Source organism: Neoarius graeffei, chromosome 8, assembly GCF_027579695.1.
Source record: "Neoarius graeffei isolate fNeoGra1 chromosome 8, fNeoGra1.pri, whole genome shotgun sequence".
In the NCBI taxonomy this organism is placed as follows: Eukaryota; Metazoa; Chordata; class Actinopteri; order Siluriformes; family Ariidae; genus Neoarius; species Neoarius graeffei.
Window position 1 is genome coordinate 93,606,878 of NC_083576.1, and position 22,864 is coordinate 93,629,741.

Here is a 22,864-nt window from a genome sequence, read left to right on the forward strand (position 1 = left end):
CTCTGTCGCCCCCTTTTGGTACAGCACTTGTATTTTTGTATTCATTTTATGCCGTTTTAGTTTCTTTACTTTGTAAAAATGGATTATTGGAAAATTAGATAGTAACAAAAATAATTTTATACAGCTCTCCCAAAGACAAACAGTGCTTAAATACTATAAAACTACATCTAAAATGATGCAATGATTTCATCATGTGATTACAGTGTTTATGAAGTTGCTGTGCCACATAATATTATGTTTAATACATTTTAAGTTCCATTTCAGTTTTAATACAGGGGAGACGACCTACGTGCACATTTTCTTAAACATAATTTGATATGATGAATATTTCTTTAAAGTAAGGAAACATTAGTGTATCGTCTCTGGAAGGAGTCTCCAGTGTGAGCGCTGTGTATCAGTCAGAGGTGAAGCTGTGAGTTTCGGTTTTCTGATGTCTTCAGGACAGAGGAGGTTACACTTCTGTACAGTTTCTCAGGGACATGATGGAACAAGCTGTGATTTTGTAATCATATTAACTTGAAGAGAGAATAAAGAGGCTGGCGTAGGGAACGTGTTTATGGCTGCTGTAATGTAAATGACATCAGGAACTAACTTGTCTGGATGTGCTGTTACAGGAAAAATAATCAATTTCGGAGAGATAACTAACTCCAAGTTACCACAACACCCTGTCACTCAGCGTTTTATTGGAACACACACACTGCATTCTTTTCTGCATATGAATTTAAAGAGAGACAGTGTGTGTGTATATGAATGACCTGCAAGAGGCGCTCTTTACTCCTAATGATTTTATTTGGAGTTGTCGTGTGTAGAGAGTGAAATTCTGATCAGCAGCAGATGTGTGTGAGACACGGAGAGAGAGACAGACGGGGGTTTAAAAAAAAAAAAAGAGTGTGATTTTATGCTGTTTGTTGCATGTAAACCTGCAGAAGAAGCTGAAAAGTTCAGAAAACTGAAGAGAACTCCAGATTATCAAACCCCGACACACGGTAACAATCTCTCTCTCTCTCTCCATTCATGCGTTCCTGTGTTGGAAGTTATTATCAAAAAGTGTGTGTTGACGGTACTTCTGTTAAACTGGTCAGACTCGTTACTTGTTTAAAAGTTGTTTATTAACACTTTCTTGTTTTATATTCTTAGAAAATAATGTTGGGCTCTTTATAGAACTCTTCAGAAGGACAGGCTGCAGAGTTCTAATAAAAAGTGTTAGATGTAAAATCTTAGTGTTTCTGTGTAAAGTGTAGCCTAAAAACATTTAAATCCAACTTAATTTGTGAAGAGAATCAGATCTGTTTTTGATCTGGTTTTTTTTAATCTACAGATAAAGTTTCACTCACAGACTCTCTTGGAATTTGTGACATATCTTTGTGATAAACTCTGAATATTTTTCACGTTATTTACATTTTTAAATGTTTATTTGATGTAAAATTAAGAACTCATTTCAGTGTTTTAAATGTTGTTTACATGCAGGAACATTTAAACATAGAAAGGAATCAAAATGTAATGTCTTTGCAAATAAAGTACAAATATTTTTAAATCTTATTGTGGCAGCGGGGGCGTGGTCAAGCGTCGGTCTGTGACCGGAGGGCGGAGTCAGGGAAGGTAAGTGGCAGAATCACTGCACCTGAGGTTAATTAATGTGTTTGTGTGTCTTCCCCAGTGACCGCGCCCTATTTAAGGAGAGAGAGCGAGAGCAGAGGGAGCTCTCTCCCCAACCAGACCACTGTGTGTGCGGCTGGGAGAGTCAAAAGTTTGCACTGAAAAGTGAAAAATAGAGTTTTGTGAACTCAGTTCTGGCCTGCCGTCCTTCTGTGCTCCACCCACCCATACGAACTGTCACAGTGGTGCTGAAACCCGGGACCGAGCACAGAAGGACGGCAGGCCAGAACTGAGTTCACAAAACTCTATTTTTGACTTTTCAGTGCAAACTTTTGACTCTCCCAGCCCCGCACAGTGGTCTGGTTGGGGAGAGAGCTCCCTCTGCTCTCGCTCTCTCTCCTTAAATAGGGCGCGGTCACTGGGGAAGACACACAAACACATTAATTAACCTCAGGTGCAGTGATTCTGCCACTTACCTTCCCTGACTCTGCCCTCTGGTCACAGACTGACACTTGACCACGCCCCCACTGCCACACAATTAGTGTATATGCATGTGCAGTATGTCATGTGAAAAGTAAAATACACCCTCTTTCAAGTCTAGGCTTTAAGTGTCAGGACATAAAAAAAAAAAAAATCATCTGGTCCTTACCAGGTCTTAAAATTAGCCACAAACAATCTCAGATGACCAATAACACATGACATATTCACTCTGTCATTATTTAATTAACACAAAGTAAGCCAGGCGGCACGGTGTTGTAGTGGTTAGCGCTCTCGCCTCACAGCAAGAAGGTCCGGGTTCGAGCCCCGTGGCCGGCGAGGGCCTTTCTGTGCGGAGTTTGCATGTTCTCCCCGTGTCCGTGTGGGTTTCCTCCGGGTGCTCCGGTTTCCCCCACAGTCCAAAGACATGCAGGTTAGGTTAACTGGTGACTCTAAATTGAGCGTAGGTGTGAATGTGAGTGTGAATGGTTGTCTGTGTCAGCCCTGTGATGACCTGGCGACTTGTCCAGGGTGAACCCCGCCTTTCACCCGTAGTCAGCTGGGATAGGATCCAGCTTGCCTGTGACCCTGTAGAACAGGATAAAGCGGCTGCAGATAATGAGATGAGACAAAGTAAGCCAAAAATGCAGTAGCAGTGTGTGAAAAATTAAGTACACCCTTACTGCTTCCATAGAAGTTATGAAGGCAGTTAGCAGCCAGGTGTTGCTGATCAAATGAATTTGATTAATTGAGCATCAGCAAGTGTGGCCACCTCTTAAAAAACAGAAGTTTTGGCAGTTTGCTGGTCTGGAGCACTCAGGTGTTTGTTCACACAATGCCAAGGAGGAAGGACCTCAGCAATGGTCTTAGGGAAGCGGCTGCTGCTGCATATCAGTCTGGGATGGGTTATAAGGCCATTTCCAAACAATTTGAAATCCATCATTCTATTGTGAGAGAGATTATTCAGAGGTGGAAAACATTCAAGACAGTTGCCAATTTTCCCAGGAGTGGATGTCCCAGCAAATTTACTCCAAGGTCAGACTGTGCAATACTCTGAGAAGCTGCAAAAAAACCAAAAACTACATCTAGGACTCTACAGGCCACAATTAGTATGTTAAAGTTCATGACAGTACAGTCAGAAAAATACTGCACAAGTATGGCTTGTTTGGAAGAGTTGGCAGAAGAAAGCCTCTTCTATCTAAAAAGAACATTGCAGTAGGGCTGAGGTTTGCAAACATGCATCTGAACAAGCCACAAGCCTTCTGGAACAATGTCCCTTGGACAGATGAGACCAAAGTGGAAATGTTTGGCCATAATGCACAGGGGCATGTTTAGCGAAAACCAGACACAGCATATCACCACAAACCCCTCATACCAACCATCAAGCACGGTGGTGGAGGGGTGATGATTTGGGCTTGTTTTGCAGCCACAGGCTTGTTTTGCACCTTGCAGTCATTGAGTCAGCCATGAACTCCTCTGTGTACCAAAGTATTCTAGAGGCAAATATGAGGCCATCTGTCCAACAGCTAAAGCTTGGCCGCAATTGGGTCATGCAACAGGACGATGATCCCAAGCACACCAGCAAATCTACAGCAGAATGGCTGAAAAAGAAAAGAATCAAGGTGTTGGAATGGCCAAGTCAAAGTCCAGACCTCAACCCAATTGGAATGCTGTGGTGGGACCTTAAGACCCCGTCCACACGTAGCCGGGTATCTGCTAAATCGAAGATATTTTTCTACGTTTTGGCCTGTCATCCACATGAAAACACATCAAAAACGAATATTTAAAAAAACTCCGGGCAAAGTGAAGATTTTTGAAAACTCCGTGTATGCCTTTTCGTGTGGACAGAGATAACCGGAGGTTTGCGTTTTAGAATGTCACAATCTGCGCCAAAAAAATGACAACAAATCTGCCCTGACGTCAAACGTGCGACCTTTGTTTACTGCAGAAGCCAGATTAAGCATGGACTTAAGCTAGCCGCACACCACGGCGATCCACGCGGTACCGAACCGACCCATTTCAGAGCCGACTCCCGACAGGGCACGCACATATCCCCCGACTGTTGACGAGTGCAGTCGCGATTGAAGCGACACGTGACATCTTAATAGCTTTGTGATTGGCTATTGGATATAGTTACTGTTAAATCCAACACTTGAAGATGCTACAGGCTGAATTACAAATGACACAACACGGAATATGTAGCGCACTATCTAGGCTGCATGAGCTATTATTCCCAACCTTAAATAGTGCACTTATATAGGGGAGTTAAAGCGATTTGGAATTCAGCCACACAACTTGAGCAGAGTGGCTTTCCAGCCCACTGTGTCTATGGATAAAGCTTCAGTCTATGGAATTACAGTATATACCTGCATTAGGTGCTACCAACACGTATTTCTCGCGCTAGAAATTGTGTTTAATGATGTCACGTGTTATATGCGAAAGATATGATTGGCTATTGCTAGCGACTCTCGCCGATCAGTCTGGCTCCCGATTAGTTTTTCGAATCGGCTGTGAGATGAGTCGGTACCATCGAAAACTAGTCTTTACGCCTGACTCGCGACTTCAGTTGGCTCGGTACGCTGAAAATCGGCGTAGTGTGCGGCTAGCTAAAGAGTAATGGATCGGAGTAGTGCCTTGAAAGCGTTAATTATTGTGCAGGTGCTATTTACATGTTTAATTTTAGAAGCCCAACTACTGCTCCAGGAGCACAGGCGATGTGATTAGGGGGTAGGATTTGGGGAAATAATGCCATCTACAGGTTTGGAATGCTTATGAATGTGATTGAAAACGCAGATGTTCGGTTATGTGTGGAAGGGATTTTTTTCGAAGACGAGGTGGTGTGGATAAAACATTTTTATAAACGGAGGGGGGGAAAATGTTCGGTTTTAAAAATACCCGGCTACGTGTGTACATGGCATAAGAGAGCAGAGTATAAACAAATGCCCTCAAACATGAATGAACTGAAGCAATGTTGTAAAGAAGAGCAGGCCAAAATTCCTCCGTAACGATGTGAGAGACTGATAAAATCATACAGAAAATGATCGCTTCAAGTTATTGCTGCAAAAGGTGGTTCTACAAACTATTGAATCATGGGGTGTACTTACTTTTTCACACATGGGTTCTGCATTTTCATTTAATTTTTGTTAAATAAATAATGACACAGTGGAATCTGTTGTGTGTTGCTTTACACCTGAGGTTAGATTTGCATAATTTTAGGACCTGGTAAGGGTCAGATGATTTTTTTTTTTTTTTGTCGTCATGTCTTGATTGGTAAAACCATGTAACTGGAAGAGGGTGTACTTTCTTTTTCACATGACTGTATATGGCTTATGGAAAATCAGGTTTGAAATTGGTTTTAGTGTCAAGTGTTCAGGAAAGAAAATTGTTCATGTGGGAGTTTCACTGGAAAGTAGACGAGATGTTTAAACAGTAAATTAGATTTTATCTTGCATCATCAGATGAAAAAAAAACAAGAATCTTCCAACAGATCAGACGCGTGTGTGTGTAGGAAAGATTCAGCTATAATTCACAGATGACTCCCACCTGATTTAATTGGTTCCTGCTGAAAACCATTAATTTTGATAAACTGGTTTCACTCAGAAATCACACTTCATTAGAATCTGGTGGGAAATTAAGGATTTAAAGAATGTAAATGTGGTGTTTTACCTATTTTTTAAAGCTGCTGTAAGTGATTAAAAAGCAACTATAAAACTCTAAGGAAAAAAATAAGTATATCTCAAGTTCAGTTTAATGCAGCCTAATGATCATAATATGAATAAAAGTCTTCATTTTTAAGCGAAATGGAATGAACTGAGGAGGCTGTAGTTTATCTGAAGGATATTTTTATGGTAGAAAATTCACCAGCATGCCCATCGCTAAAACGGACAAGTCCTGTAAGAAGACCAGTGAGAAAGAATCCTATGTTTCATTTTTGAAAAGATTTAAAAGTAACAGATACTGACGGCCGGACGGAGTGAGCGATGGTGTAACTGATGGAGTGAGCGATGGTGTAACTGACGCAGTGAGCGATGGTGTAACTGACGCAGTGAGCGATGGTGTAACTGACGCAGTGAGCGATGGTGTAACTGACGCAGTGAGCGATGGTGTAACTGACGCAGTGAGCGATGGTGTAACTGACGCAGTGAGCGATGGTGTAACTGATGGCCGGACGGAGTGATGGACGCTTCTCAGATCAGCAGTGATATTGAGGCCCCTATGGTGTGTCCTTTCTATTAATTTACTGCATAGGATGGGGTGCCAAAACTTTGTGCAGCTCAGCAAGATTCAAGATTACTTGTCCGTATGTAAGTACACTGAGACATTGTAAGGAGCAAGCCTACAGATTCCTAATTAAGCTAAACTACAGAGCTAAAACTAGAATAAAAGGGTGACGTTAAAAATAAAGCAATAAACAAATCTATACGGATCTACAGTGTGTCTGATCTATATATCAGATGGGTTGTATTCAGTAATGCGACTAACGTCATGTTTATTCTTCTGTCAGTAACAGTTACAGACCTGTACGGTCCTGTTCTCTGCTGTTGGTGATTTTTCCTCAGGGCAGGTTAATCTAAACAGCAGCACACAGGCTCATCACGTTCTGTGAGTTTTATGTAATCGTGTTTTCTAAACAAACTGAATCACTGTGTAATTACACACTGCATAAATGTACAGCATCATGTTTTCACCTGGGCAGGTACGAGCTGAACACGGACACAGCACTACAGACGTGCAAATAAACCTTCAGCTAGAGCAGGACAGATTCAGGTCTTCATCTGATTCAGTGTGTGTGTGTGTGTGTGTGTGTGTGAAAGCGTGTTTGAGCTTGTCTGAGAAGTTCACCCTGCATACCAACACACTCTTGTAGGGTTCCTTGCCCCACGTAGTGCCTTGTGGGTAAACTCTGTTTTTAAAGCCTACAGTAGTGATGAGCTCATCCTTCATTAAACACAATTAGAAGAAGAAGAAACCTTTATTTGTCACATGCACAGTGAGAGTCATCCTCTGCATTTAACCCATCTGAAGCAGCGAACACACACACACACGCACCCAGAGCAGTGGGCAGCCACACCAGAGCGCCCGGGGAGCAGTCAGGGGTTCGGTACCTCACTCAAGGGCACCTCAGCCCAAGGCCGTCCCACGTCAACCTAACTGCATGTCTTTGGACTGTGGGGGAAACCGGAGCACCCGGAGGAAACCCACGCGGACACGGGGAGAACATGCAAACTCCGCACAGAAAGGCCCTCGCCGGCCACGGGGCTCGAACCCGGACCTTCTTGCTGTGAGGCAACAGCGCTAACCACTACACCACCGTGCCGCCCCTGTGTTTAATTAATCCTTCATTAAACACAGATTAAACACAATCCTTCATTAAACAGATTTAATGACCATCGGTGATGAAGATGGAAATGGAGGTGTGTGTGTTTTATAAACAAGATTCAAATGCAGCCTAACAGTGATGTGGATTTCATGTGTGTATACAGTTTGATATATAATTTTTTTTTTTTTAATGTAGCCTGACTGATGCAGTAACTGGCCTTGTGACTGACGAACTGGTGGAGAGACTGACGAACTGGTGGAGAGACTGACGAACTGGTGGAGAGACTGAAGTAGTGACTGACTGACCAAGTGACTAACTGTCTGACTGAGTAACTGACTGACTGGTGGAGAGACTGAAGTAGTGACTGACGGAACGTCATGCTGACTGAGTGAATAACTGACTCCCTGATGGAATTCCTGACTCCCAGCCAGTCAGAACACACTGTACTGCTCTCAGCCAATCAGAACACACTCTGTTCGTACAGTACTGAGAAACGACACTGAGATGTTTTCACACTGTGTGAACGTTTAAAAGGAAGTGAAAGTTTTCTGTGCTGTTTTTAATCCTTAATTAAATGATGTTAATTCTCTCTCTTTCTGTGTGTGTTTGTGTGTGTGTGTGTGTGTGTGTGTGTGTGTTTATGCGCATTTCAGCTGTGTTCAAAACACAAATTCTTAATGTTCTTATTAAAATTAATTTCTGCTGTTGACTTTAAATTATCTGATTTTAATAACGGAGTGACGTTTCTGAGGTCTGCTGTTGGACGGCTCTGAGGGAGAAGTGTCTCTGCCAGTGACCGTTGTGTGTGTGTATGCGGGGGGGGGTTGTTTTTTATTTTTTTTAAACTTGGAAAGAGGAAGGAAAGAGGGACAAGGCACTGTCCTCTAATCTTTACTTCATCTCCCACAACTTCCTTATTTTCCTCAGAATGAGACAAAACCTCAGAGAAACCGTGTGTGTGTGTGTGTGTGTGTGTGTGTGTGTGTGTGTGAGGGAGTGAAACTGAGACCTTGAGTCTCTTGAGCAGTGTGTTAAATGAAAGACTGATTCCACATGCTATACAAAAACCAGAGTTGCTAATGAAGACAGACAGATGGAGAGAAGAAAGAGATTTGTTATATGGACAGGTATAAAGTCAGAAAGACCATTAGACCATGGTTCTTCCCCCAGATGTGAGGCCAGCCCTGACTACATCAGTGCTCTTGGAGTCTGTAGAAAACCTCATCTGGAGAAGCTGAACATCGGTGTGGATAATTTGACACAGACATGTTTCTACACCATTTCCCTTGGAATTTGGGAAATAAATGAGCATTATAATGGCTTTGGGCCAGAAGTAGAAGGCAGTGATGCACCCAAACGTGCACCAGCAGCAGTTCTTAGATCCAAGATGCCATTCTGCCTTTCATACACCTATAAACACCGATGGATCTGAAGTAGATAAACGTGTTTCTGCAGTGATGGTAACCAGACACAATCATCACGGACTGCACGTCTTAGAACAGAGTAAGGTTTTTACAGCTGAAGCTCGTGCTTTGATTTTAGCACTGAAGTAGATAAACAACACTAAACAACAGAACTCTTTAATTTTTACAGACTTGAGATCATGCCTCCAGGCACTGCTTTTTAAAAAAACTAATCACCCTTTGATTGTCAGTATTTTACACAAAGTTGAACTTTTACACAGACAGAAATGGAAAGTTGTTTTTTGTTGGATTCCAGGTCATGTTGGTTTCATGGGTAATGAGCAGGCAGATAGTGTGGCCAGGGGAAATCACCAGAGAAATCATCGAACCTCAGACCTGCGCTGGCGTCCTATATTTTAGAGCAGTGGTTCTCAACCGGGGGGGCGCGCCCCCCTGGTGGGGCACGGAGGTACTCCAGGGGGGTCGCGAGTAGGCTTCATGTATGGAGGAAAAAAAAAAATCTGGGGCTAACAGGCTATAGTAGCTAAGCAGATGCAACACATTTACCCATGTCAAAATGCAGGACATTGGACTATTACATACAAATCAATACTATTATAAAATCTATCATCAATCTATCATAAAATCTTGTGTGTAGGTTATTTTAAGCCCGTGACGCGAACATGACGCAACGTCACGTGAGTGAGTCTGCATACCATGGCCACCGTGTGAGTGCTTGCCACACACACACTAGTCTGGTTTCTTGCCGAGTTAACTCGTGCCGACTCTCGCTAGTCTACTATCATCAATCCATCGATACAGCGCAAAACCCAAACAGTCTTTTTAAAGACTACTACCCCACACTGTATTTTTGCTTTCCCCATTTCAGCTCTACCCAAATAATTTGTTGTTTTTGTTGTTTTCTTACTGCTAGTCTACTATGGATAATGCTACTACTGCTGCTACTACTACTACTACTACTATTAATAATAATAATAATAATAATAATAATAATTAAAGCCGCAAGCGGCCTCGACGGGCCCTCGCGCCAGCGGCCAAGGGGGGCGGGGGCATGCGTCCCCGCGAAATACCTTCCACAGCTTCTTCGGCAAGAGACATTACTCCCACAATGGCGACAAAGCACAGAATTGGACACATGGCAACAATAGGGTCTCGCACTGTACGGTGCTCGGGCCCTAATAATAATAAAAATAATAATAATAATCCTTCAAAAACAATAGGGTCTCGCACTGAACGGTGCTCGGGCCCCAAGAATAATAATAATAATAACTAGAAACTATATGCCAAGCAGGCACCTTAATGCGAGAGGCAAAAATCACAACACGTTAGGGGGCGCTATAGAGGCCCTGAGGCCCGCCTGGATCTGGGCTTTTGGTTCTCAGTAGCGGTGGCAGTCTAAGGAAAAGGAGCCAAATTTCGTGCGTTGTCGACCATGGCAAGCGCCCCAATAAGGGTCTTGTAAAGAGTTTGCTTGCCAAGTTTGACAAATCAGAAGCTGCAATATCATTTTTGCCATAACCAGCACCCCCAGGGGCGAAAGTGCACAAAATTTGGCGTATATGTCAGGTGAGCTATGAAGAGTTTGCGTATGAAGTTTGATGACAATTGAGTCAATAGAAGATGAGATATAGATTTTTGAAGAATAAATTTTTTGGTTTTTCCCATGTCAGTAGGTGGCGCTATGCTGTACATGAGCGATTATGAGTTGGGAAAATAAGTGTCTACAACAGCAACGTACTATCACAAGGTAGAGGTGTGAAGGAAAAGCATAATGGAATTATTTACCAAAAACCTGTTTTGGAGCAAATGCGTCGGCCAAAAACAGCGCCCCCCCATGGACGAAAATTCCCAAAATGTGGTATGCATGACATGGGAGGTAGTAAGAGGGTGGCCGTGAAGTTTGACCAAATTTGAGGAAAGATTGGATTTTTTGCCCAAAAATAGCGCCCCCAGTGGCGAAATAACACAGAAATTGGGTAACATGTCAGAAGCCCAATGAGTGATTTGCGTGTGAAGTATGAGCAGTTTTGAGCAATCAGAAGATTTGTTATGAATTTTTAAGCATGTAAAATTTTGCGTTGAAAATTGATTGACGTATAACTTCTGAACGGTTTATCCTACGTGAAACCTATTTAGTAACTTTTGTCGGCCATGTCTGTAGATGATGTGTATCAATTATGGTGACATTCCTATGAACGGTCTAGGAGGAGTTGCGCCGTCTTCGTGGCCATGCATTTCGCACAAAAGTGAAATTACCTCACTTCCTGTTGGGCGTGGCTAATGCATTGGCATTACATTTTTGTTCGGCTTAGTGAGATACATATGCGTACCAAATGGCATGCCACTACTTCAAACTGCATGGCAACCAGGCACCTTAATGCGGGAGGCCAAAATCACAACGACTTAGGGGGCGCTATAGAGGCCCTGAGCCCCGGCCAAGTTTGGGCTTTTGGTTCTGAGTAGCGGTGGCAATTCTCGGAACTGGTGCCACATTTCGTGCGTTTTCGCCCATGGCAAGCGCCCCGAAAATGGCCCAACAGCGGAGAAAAATAAAGAAGAAGAAGAAGAAGAATAGTGAACTCTTACAAGAACAATAGGGCCTTCGCCCATTTGGGCTCGGGCCCTAATAATAATGATAATAATAATCTAGCCCAGGGCTATCTATCTATCTATCTATCTATCTATCTATCTATCTATCTATCTATCTATCTATCTATCGGTTGATATAAGGTGCTGTAGGTCGGGTGGCATCACTGCGGGTGAGTGTGTTTGGGGGGGCGGGGCAGGGGCGGGGCGAGAAGAGGGGCCCCCAACTGCAATGAACCAGCTTTGGTGGGGCCCAGGTTGCAAAAGGTTGAGAACCCCTGTTTTAGAGAGTCTGCAGCAGCCTGAATGGGATAAATGTCCTGAAAACAAATTACATGAAATTAACCCCATTATTAAAAACGCCCCTTTTATCCTCATTCCAAAACGGACATGACCATGTGGTGTACACCAGGTGTCGGACTGGACACACATGGCTCACCCACAGTTTTTATTAAAGGGTGAAGAACCACCATCGTGCCATTTTTGCAAGACATTGTCAACAATCGGGCCCATTTTACTCAGCTGCCCGGAGCTCAACACCACAAGAGAACTTTTTACTCACAATATACCTTGGATGATGTTTTTAAAAAGGTGTCGCCACCAGATGTGTTCATCCTCACAAAATCCCCTCACTGTTCCCCTCACACAGCTCAAAACTAAAGGGGATGGAACCTTCTCTGCTGCTGCCCCCAGGCTTTGGAACACTCTCCCGCCCCACATGAGTTCCTGCTCTACCATTCATGATTTTAAGTCAAACTTAAAGACCCATCTTTTTTTTTCTCTTGCTTTTAATTCAGTTTGATTTTGATTCAGTCTGAGCTCCATGGGTTTTTTCTGTTTTGTTTTGGTTAAGTTCACTCTTAATCGTAATTTTTCATTCTAGTGTTTTTTAACCATGAATAATTTCTCATTTCTTATTTAGCTACATATAATTTTTTTTATCATATTGCATGTTAATTTTATGATTTTATATTGGTTTTATATCCTCTTTTGATTTTGACTGATCTTGCGATTTCATGACTGATTTTACAGTCTTTTTTATGATTCTATCTGGTCTTATCAGAGGTGGACAAAGTACCCAACTTCATTACTTAAGTCAAAGTACAGATCCCGCTGGTCAAATACAAGTGAAAGTTGTGCAGTCAAATTTTTACTTAAGTTAAAGTACTGAAGTACTTGCTTTTAAAAATACTTAAGTACATTTTCTGTCAACACATTGTTGTATTATTGCCATAACGCTTACAAAACCAAATGCCTCTGAAGCAACCGACTGGATTTACTGACTAACCTGTAGAATAAACACCTGGTAGAACGTTACAAAATGAAACACAACTGAGCTGAAAAAGAACCGTTGTCTTTTCATATTTTTTTTTAAATTGTCACACTCCTCCCCACCCACACAAAGCAGCATGGTAGTGTGCACACGTGTGTATGTTAATCAGGAAGACAGTGGAATAGCTGTAAATGCAGCTTGCTCAGAAAATAAAAAGGACAATCCAACCTGATTAAAACCCAGATCCACACCTCGAGCTTAATAACGGCCCAACAGCAACACTGCTTTAAACAAGACAAAAGACCATCATCTGAAATCAAAACAAAAAATTCCAGCAACTTCTTGTGACTGACTAGTACAATACTGTCCATCTCACAGGTCTCACGTGCACAAGTGTCTGTATTCATGCACGTATGAATCTGCCTGTGGAATCATGGTGGTTTAACGTTAAGCTAGCTAGTCAATGAAGCTCCACCTGACATGCTAGCAAAATCTTTTCAAACTCAAAATCATATTGGGTAGCTAACGTTACTAGAAAAGAGAGATTTCTACATTTTGTTTATTTGGCAAGATTATGCTAAAACATTTCTGAAAGGACTTCAGATAAGTTAATGTTATTCATGTTGGTTAGGGTGCATCAGTTGCCCCCTAAAAATGAAAAGTTCCTCCGATCATGATGCATTTTTGTTTTTATGTTCCTTTTGGTAAGAAAACACACTGGGTGAAATATTTTGACAAAATTCAAAAGTTTAATGGCGGCACCAGGAGCTCAAAGTTATGGAAAAAGCTGCTATTTTATGACTTTTATGACACAATTTCGATCACTTTTCATGAAACATTATGGCACCTTATAGAGTATACCAAATATCTTAGATATGCATTTTTAGTACATATTCTAAATATATTATCAAGCACAGTTTGAGTTTTAGCTGTTCATTGAATCATTGTTCAACTACTTTTAAACAATACAAATGTATTATGAATCACATTAATGCTTCTCAATCCCTTGCAAAGGTTCTTAACATGATCTCTGGGTCACAAGAAATCAATAAATGGAGTCCAACATTGTGATTCAAACCTTATGCGAAAACATAAAATAAGCGTTTTTTGGCAAAAAATGAACCTCATGGTGCCACCATTAGACTTTTGAATATGGTCAAAAAATTTTACAGGATGTCTTTATTGGTGAAAAGGAACACCCAGACAAAAATGCATCAGATTTTATGAAAGTGAGGGCAACTGATGCACCCTAATGTTGGTGTAACTCCATTTTTACATGCTAACTAACAGTGTCCAAGTTAACTGTGTTAATGTGTTAAGGTTAGCCGTGGACACGGCGATGGCAACTTGGTGGGCAAATCCATAGAAAGTCATGTGACTAACCAGACTGCACAGCTACTGCAACATTATCGCTAGCTCTAAAAGCACAGACAACTTCATTGCAAGCTTTCTCTTGGGATAAAATGTTTATATCCCTCAATATGCTTCCGCAGGTTGGACGGCGAGTTTTTGTAGGCCGTGATGTGCTCCGTTTTTGGCAAACAAAGCAAACGTTTAAGACTAAACAAATGTTTAATCCTTTCAGAAAACTGAAACATGGGTTCTAGCTATAGCCATGAGTGCGTGCGTTCCCCAGAAGAACCGCCTCCTTTCATTCTGCCATCAACTGATTGTGTTAAAGAATGCTGCGGAGAAATCAGTGAACTTGATTTTATACAGTCTATGGCCGTGACGTGACCCGAGTGATTACTGATAGACTGTCTCAGTGTCACCTGCGAAAAAAACCAATCACAATTTAGAAAAGAAAAGAAAAAAAACATCTACTTTCTAAGCTGCTTCATAGTAACGAGTAATGAAGACCTTGATAGAAACGTAGTGGAGTGAAAAGTACAATATTTGCCTTTCAAATGTAGTGAAGTTAAAGTCATAAGTTTCCAAAAAAATAATACTCAAGTGAAGTACAGATACTCAGTGTACTTAAGTACAGTACTCGAGTAAAGGTACTTCGTTACTGTCCACCTCTGGGTCTTCAGTCTTGCCTCATTATTTCTCTCCTTCCAGTTTTGTTCATGCCTTTTATGTATTTAATTTTATTTACCTCGACTGTAAAGCGCTTTGTTTTTAAACGTGCTGAATAAAGTGATTTGACTTGGGTTTCTGCCACGTGTTTTTAAAGCAGTTCATCTCATCTCATTATCTGTAGCCGCTTTATCCTGTTCTACAGGGTCGCAGGCGAGCTGGATCCTATCCCAGCTGACTACGGGTGAAAGGCGGGGTTCACCCTGGACAAGTCGCCAGGTCATCACAGGGCTGACACATAGACACAGACAACCATTCACACTCACATTCACACCTACGCTCAATTTAGAGTCACCAGTTAACCTAACCTGCATGTCTTTGGACTGTGGGGGAAACCGGAGCACCCGGAGGAAACCCACGCGGACACGGGGAGAACATGCAAACTCCACACAGAAAGGCCCTCGCCGGCCACGGGGCTCGAACCCAGGACCTTCTTGCTGTGAGGCGACAGCGCTAACCACTACACCACCGTGCCGCCTAAAGCAGTTCATTTAGTTGTTTATTCATTTTTGTGTGTGTGTTTTAATATTTAATGTAGTTTTTATTTATAAAGTAATTGTAATATCTGTAAAAAAAAATGTTTTTACCATGATATAGCCTCAGGTGTTGACATGGCATTAAAATGTGAACAGTTTGTTTTAAAAGCAGTCTGTTTTCGAAGTCGTGTGTCAGCAGTCTGTCAGATCAACTTTGCAGCAGTTGCAGTTTTCATGGTCATTTTTCTGATTTTGGTTTCCTTTCCTGAGCTCCCTATCTGACGTGTGTGTGTGTGTGTGTGTGTGTGTGTGTTATTATTATTTTTTTCCTCAGATGGATAACGACTGTTATGTCCTCAGTATCCCTGTCCCGATGATGCGGCATGGAGGCTCTGACTCGAACCTTTACTGTTCGAGCAACCTGCAGCAGAAGATCCTGAAGACAAAGGAGCAGCTGAGGGTGGAGCAAATGGAGCACGATGACAACGTGGCTGAGTTCCTCAAGCTGGTCAATATGGCCGATAAGCACCAGGTTCCAAGAATCCAACAAGTGTTTGAGAAGAAGAACCAGAAAACGGTGGACAACATTAACCAGTTACAGAAGAAGCTGGAGCAGTACTACAGACGCATGAAGGAGAGCGAGAACAACAATGGCTCCTCCAAGAACAGCAGCCCGAAAGACGCCGCTAAAGAGCAGACCAAGGACGTGTCTAAGGACACTCTGAAGGATGTGAGTGGCAGCGGGCGCCATCACTGCCTGGACAAGTTAAAACCCAGTGCGCCGACAGTGTTACTCACACCACCGTCCTTCTTCAACAAGCCCAGAGAGTTTGCTAATCTAATCCGCAACAAATTCGGCAGCGCAGACAACATCACACAGCTCAAGACCTCGCTGGACGAAGGTGGAGGCAGGATGCTGAGCGGGAGTGCCACCATCGTCGGCCAATCAAAGTTCCACAGTGATGACGATGAGTGCTCCACGGGAACCTCTGCTTCAGTGGATAGTAACGGAAAGCCTTCCTTCCACAAACACAACCAAAACACCATCAACATGGTGCTGGAGGAACTTCAGGAGATCTGTCAGTCCCAAATCCAACTTGCTGAAGACATGGAGGTTCTGAAAGTGAACCTGAGTACACATGACCTCCTCACACAGCAGCTCGAGGACGAGAGAGACAGGTTTGCTTATTCATCTCCAGGTTTTTAAAGCATATATGCAGAACCTTTATTTTTAAATAAATTTCTGAGTGGAGAGTATCTCCATCCTTGACTCTTGTATGCTGCATAAATGGGAATAAAAAATATATATTTTTGAGAGTTAAAATCGACCACAAAGTTGTGATTGGCGCCGCCCCGCTGAGCCAGCCAGCCCTGAGCGCGTGACGTCACAGCGGGAACCGGTTTTAAGGCCGAGGCCTTTTACAGCTATAGACCAAAGTCATATAAATAACAATTTATGGTGAAAGTAAGAAATAGCGTTACCGACTCGCTCAACTAAGACTGATTTGACTTCACTGATTGTGGGTTGACTCTCATTAAAACAGGATGGGTGCTATAACTTATGCAACAGACATGTACATGCATGCATTTTCACTGATAAAACGCAAAAGGCTCATTAAATAATCAGATGAACTGAGACAATCACATTCTGAAGCAAATTAAATAATCTCATACCGCTAACTTAAACACACAATACAAGTTACATGGATTAATCTAAATGCAGGGAAACAACGAGTTTTGTGTTTTGTTTTGTTTTTTTTTTTAAATCCAAATGAGAGTCGGAGCTTACCCGTCTGCGTTCTCGCTTCCTGAAGGCCGATCTTGTGGCGGATTGTTTTGAAACAATCTGACTTTCAGTTGTTTGTTCAGTTCTCCGTTCATTCACTTCTTCCACGTAAGGGTGAGATATTGCTGCTGAGGCGAGCAAATCCAGCGGAGAAATCAGACGGCTGCTCCACTCATTCTCCATTTTCTCCATACGGAGTATTCCGCCATTACTGCTTGGCTCAGGCAATTACTAAAACCCCGGACGGAACGGGACGTCACCGGTTTTAGCAACAACTGCAGCGAGGTCACTGCCCGAGCGATAATATGTCCCGTTCCGTCCCGGGTTTTAGCAACAACCCTCAGCTCACACTCCGGGAGGACTGGTGCAACTGAACTTACTTTACTTTTTCAAAATAAATAAATAAAATAACTACAAGAAAAGGAAAGTATTTTTCTTTTTCTTTAATTGTTGCTACTGCACCCTCTTTCAATCCGGGCTTATAGCCAACACTCCTCAACAGATCAGAGGTCTCGTACGAGTCTTCAGTAAAATGTGCAGAGCAGAGGAGAGACCACTTCGTAGGCGCCCAATGTGCCCGTGAACTTCTCGCAAAACGCGTCCAAATCTTTGCAGTTTGAACATTCTTGGGCCATGAATGCAACATAAATCCACCTTCTGTCGTGCTGCAGTCAGCTCTGTGTTTTAGTATAGCGGAAATGGCGATGAGGCCGATAGACTTCCTGCTGTGATGTTACGGACGTCAAGGTCATTCACTCAGACCGCTACCTATATAAATCACCTTAATCATAAAAATTACTATATTAGATTTATTGTTAACGTTTAAAACTATTCCTGTGCCATTCTTGAGGTCTCAAGGCATTTATAAACGAAAGTGAGGCCATGGCTCTGCGTATCTGCTTTAATGTTCAGTGTAAAATCCCAGCGGTGATGTTTCAGCACTTTTTCTTTCTGTCACAGGGCGGAGCGTCTGGAGGAGCAGCTCAACGATCTGGTTGAACTTCATCAGAATGAGATGGCAAATCTGAAGCAGGAGTTGGCCAGCATTGAGGAGAAGGTGGCTTATCAGGCTAATGAGAGGGCCAGAGACCTGCAGGTAACCTCACACCCAGACAGGAAGTGGAGAAAAGTGGCACTTCCTGTTAGAACGTCTTCTTTTCACTGTGGTGGTGTATAATCTGTAGAATGAAGACCTCAGTACTCTGAGACTGTAACTGAGTTCATTGGCTCTGTCAGGCTTTCATCACACTGTGTGTTTACAGTTTTAGTGTCTCAGGCTTTAAAAATGTCCTGTATTTTATTTATGGTGATGTGAGATCACTGCACACGTAAATGTTTGAGCTGTAAACTGTATGATGTGACTGTACTGTGATGAAACACATCACGCTAGTGTTCCTGTTAACAAAATGACAATTTTTATTCTAAAAATCTATATTTTATGGGTTGAAAATGGATCAAAGCGCCACCTGCTGGTTAAAGTCATCCTGAACCCTGCAAGTTCGCTGCTGATGTAAAATCCACCGTTTAAATCATGAAATTTGTATTTAAAAAGAAGAAGAAGAATGTTAACGCCCTCTAATCAGAGATGGCCGGCCGGCCGGCCCACCTCCCCCAGCCCCGCCCTTGAGTGGGAGTCTGTGAAACCGCACTCATGTTTCAAATAAACGCTCATCAAAATTCATCATTCAGTTTATGCTCTTTCCACACCCCGCCCCTCCCTGGCCCCATCCATCCACCTCTTCTCAAAATTACGTAGTGGGCGGAGTTAATCTCAGCTGGGGGGTGCGGTTAGCTTTTCAAGCCTCAGTGTGTTTCCCCTTTATCTCCACCAGGGGGTGCTGATGTCCTGCACATACACCAGCTGGCATCTCAATTCACAGCTCAATGTTAATGTTTTTCTGCCTTTGATCCAATTATTTATTTTAAATTAATTTAACAAATTATAATTAATTTGGATGAAAGGAAAATAGTTCAGTGTAGTAAAATGGCCGTCACTGGAAAGTTTTAAAGTTTAGGGATTTTAAAAAAAAACCCTTTCGTATATTTACATTCACACTAATATTCTACTATTATTCAGAATACAACAATATTTGGAATTTGATACGGGACGTGATGGAAACAGAATATTCTGTTTGGATATTCTGAATTTGTCCTTTTATTATGAGCTTAACATTTTCTGATTAAGATTAATCTGGGCGGCACGGTGGTGTAGTGGTTAGCGCTGTCGCCTCACAGCAAGAAGGTCTGGGTTCGAGCCCCGTGGCCGGCGAGGGCCTTTCTGTGTGGAGTTTGCATGTTCTCCCCGTGTCCGCGTGGGTTTCCTCCGGGTGCTCCGGTTTCCCCCACAGTCCAAAGACATGCAGGTTAGGTTAACTGGTGACTCTAAATTGAGCGTAGGTGTGAATGTGAGTGTGAATGGTTGTCTGTGTCTATGTGTCAGCCCTGTGATGACCTGGCGACTTGTCCAGGGTGAACCCCGCCTTTCGCCCGTAGTCAGCTGGGATAGGATCCAGCTCGCCTGCGAACCTGTAGAACAGGATAAAGCGGCTACAGATAATGAGATGAGATGAGATTAATCTGTGGGATTTTTATCGAGATTCTTCAGGTTTTAGGAGCGTTCTTTGGACATGTTTACAAGGCATTTGGAAAATTGGGGGTTTTATGGCACTTTGTGATGCACGAGCTCTTTCCTGTTCACACTCCGCTCTGTGTGTTTTTCACAAACGGAGAAGACAATTAGAATTCACACGGCTGCATGTAAACAGGAATATTAGTGGAATATTAATTTTAATTATCCATGTAAACAGCTAAGTAGGAATATTGTCTTTTTGGAAAAAGGGACAAAACCCAGAATATTTTGTGGATGTAAATGTAGTGAATGAGTCAGAAAATATAGAGAGATATTTTCATATGTTTCAGATTTTTTTTATTTATTTATCTGAATTTAGTAAAATTAGTTCCAAGATCAGCAAACAAAGACACTGAAACTTTAAACTCATCAAAATCTCATGAAGAGTGAAAGAAGACCATATTTATTAAATACAAAGATTAATAATGCAATTTATTTTTTAATCCTTATTATAATTAGTCTGTTAATTAAAATGTCTAACATTTCAGATACTGAATGTTTGGAAATCTAAAATTTGCTCTCTGACTCACACTGGTGTGTGTGTGTGTGTGTGTGTGTGTTCCAGGAGATGCTGGAGTCGTGTAACTCTCGGCTGTGTAAATTGGAGCAGCAGGTGCAGGTGGTTCAGGTGGAGACTGAAGGTGTGTTTGGCCGTAAGCTCCTCGCTAAAATCATTAGCGTGCTACTTGCAGTCATCATGCTGATGTTGGTGTGTGTTTCCACGGCGACACGCTGCATCATGACCGGCATTCGGAGCCGTACACACCTGCTGGTGACGGCGTTCAGCACAGTGCTGATTGCTCTGGTCTGGAGGAGCTACGAGAGACTCGGCACGAACGCAGAACTGCAGATCTGAACCAGACACCTAGATACAGAACTGGACCTGAAACTGAACCCGGAACTCCTCCCTTAATCCTGGACCCTGAACCCTCATACTGATCTTTAAGAGCGTTCTCGTTCCTTTCGCTCAGTTTGTCAACTCTGAGTCACAGTGAGATGATTTTATTTATTTAATTTTTTAAATATTTGATTCTGTTTGGTTTCACGCTGCACTTAATAATTAAAAAAAAAAGTTGCCAGAGGGGGTGGGGCTTAAAACAGGAAAAAAAATAAAATAAAATTACACTTTGTACTGGTCAAAGAAATCTAAACAACTTTTTACCAAATGAAAACACATTTTGCACAGATTAGCTCAGTTGCTCAGCTGATTTACAGTCGGATCACTTTCTCACCAGAACACTTTGCTCAGTTGCTCTCGGATCTGAGTGCGATCGCTCGAGTGTGTTCTCACCTGTGTAAAGAACCACGCCGACGGAGAGAACACACCAGGGTTCGGTTCAAACACACTAAAAACTGTGTATGTGAAAGTACACTAACTCATCACTGGTACTGCACCTGAACGTCAATCCTGAACCTGAACACTGCGAATGGAGAAATATTTTTCCTCATTGTTGAAATCAGATTTTTTTTTTTTAGTTGCTGCACAAAGTTTTTTTTTTTTTTTTAACTTGATTTTGAATTTCATATAGACAACAGGATTTGTGTTCTCACTTCCTTTCACTGTATTCCTTCTTATAAATCTGTGAATCAGGGTGTCAGTATTTACGGTTTAAATAGTTATGATTTTTGACCTGTTCCTACAGTGATGCAGGAAGAGACACTTTTTTTTTTTTTTTCCCTACTTTTTCAGAGAAAACAGTCGTCAGAACAAAGGTGACTAAAGTTCTGCTGATTAACTGAAAGGGAAATGACCCGGCACTGTGTGAAACACTCTTGTGGTTACTTTCACTTTGCACCAACTTCATCTCTGACCTTTGACCTGTGAATTGAGAACCTCAGACTCGTGAGCCGATAGAAACCAAAAGAACGAGGATTTTTCATTTCTTTGTTATTAAACCGGTTGTTCAGTAATAAGTGCAGGTAAACTGCAGCTTTTCTTTGGTCAGTAATGCAAGTTTAAATCCTGATTTGAGGATTTTGTTAAAGTTTGCATCGTATTGTTGGATTATACAGTATTTATGTACTTTATTGTGATGTAAATATAATTTCTCATCTCATCTCATTATCTCTAGCCGCTTTATCCTGTTCTACAGGGTCGCAGGCGAGCTGGATCCTATCCCAGCTGACTACGGGCGAAAGGCGGGGTTCACCCTGGACAAGTCGCCAGGTCATCACAGGGCTGACACATAGACACAGACAACCATTCACACTCACATTCACACCTACGCTCAATTTAGACTCACCAGTTAACCTAACCTGCATGTCTTTGGACTGTGGAGGAAACCGGAGCACCCGGAGGAAACCCACGCGGACACGGGGAGAACATGCAAACTCCACACAGAAAGGCCCTCGCCGGCCACGGGGCTCGAACCCGGACCTTCTTGCTGTGAGGTGACAGCGCTAACCACTACACCACCGTGCCACCCCGTAAATATAATTTCTGCAGAAAAATAATTTACTGCTAACGTTTCTGTTTTATTATTCATGCTCTTGGCATGGAGCTGTGATGTACGGTACACTCTCTGGGTGTTTTTGTTTTGTTTTTCATTTTGGTGGTAACGTTGTTCTGCGGTGCTGTACCGTGTGTTTTGGCTCAGGTTCTAATGGACTGAACATCTTTAATCTTCAGCACTGAATCTGGTGTTCTTGTGTGAACACATGGAGCTGTAATTGCTGTTCCTCACATACTGTATAGGGGTGTGTGTGTGTGTGTGTGTGTGTGTGTGTGTGTGTGTGTGTGTGTATACTGTATGCAAACTGAGTTTGTTCTTTTCTTAATACGTTTTTTTTAAATCATGGATGTAATAAAAGTAAGCATTTCCACACAACCTGTATCTGTAGTGCACTGATCTTAAGATTTCTCGCATTCTCGTGTTGCTGCTCTTCAGTTTACAGTAAAGTCGTATTTTCAAAGTTTCAACAAACCAGTAGCTACGTTTACACACACGTTCTTTACGCTTGGAATGAATTCATTGTGATAATCAGCGGTGTGTAGAAAAAAACAAAAACTACTAAAGTAAAAGTATTTTTACTTAATAAAGTAGAAGTACTCATCAAAAAAAGAATCTCATAAAATAACTCAAGTAGTGAGTAACTTCATATGATGATTTATTACATCTATAATGTATTAGATTCTAAAGTACACCACGTTTCTCCCGTCTATAAAATGTCACGATGACGTCACTGCGTGAAAGCAAACTGAACATGCAGAAGGAAAT

At 42.2% G+C, this 22,864-nt stretch overlaps 1 protein-coding gene across 1 annotated transcript; it reads left to right on the top strand.

Moving 5' to 3' along the window:
• Nucleotides 1-812: 812 nt before the first annotated feature.
• On the top strand, nt 813-22,465 carry LOC132891056 (transmembrane and coiled-coil domain protein 3-like). Its single transcript, XM_060928527.1, has 4 exons — nt 813-986; nt 15,566-16,410; nt 17,978-18,113; nt 20,212-22,465. Exons 2-4 carry the CDS (start codon nt 15,566-15,568, stop codon nt 20,500-20,502), a joined length of 1,272 nt encoding a protein of 423 aa, XP_060784510.1. The 5' UTR covers nt 813-986; the 3' UTR covers nt 20,503-22,465.
• The last annotated feature ends 399 nt before the right edge of the window (nt 22,466-22,864 follow it).

Coding starts and splice junctions, on each gene's coding strand:
- LOC132891056 (XM_060928527.1), top strand. CDS start 15,566: ATGGATAACGACTGTTATGTCCTCAGTATCCCTGTCCCGATGATGCGG. Junction 16,411..17,977: donor CTCGAGGACGAGAGAGACAG/GTTTGCTTATTC, acceptor TTTCTGTCACAG/GGCGGAGCGTCTGGAGGAGC. Junction 18,114..20,211: donor AGAGGGCCAGAGACCTGCAG/GTAACCTCACAC, acceptor TGTGTGTTCCAG/GAGATGCTGGAGTCGTGTAA.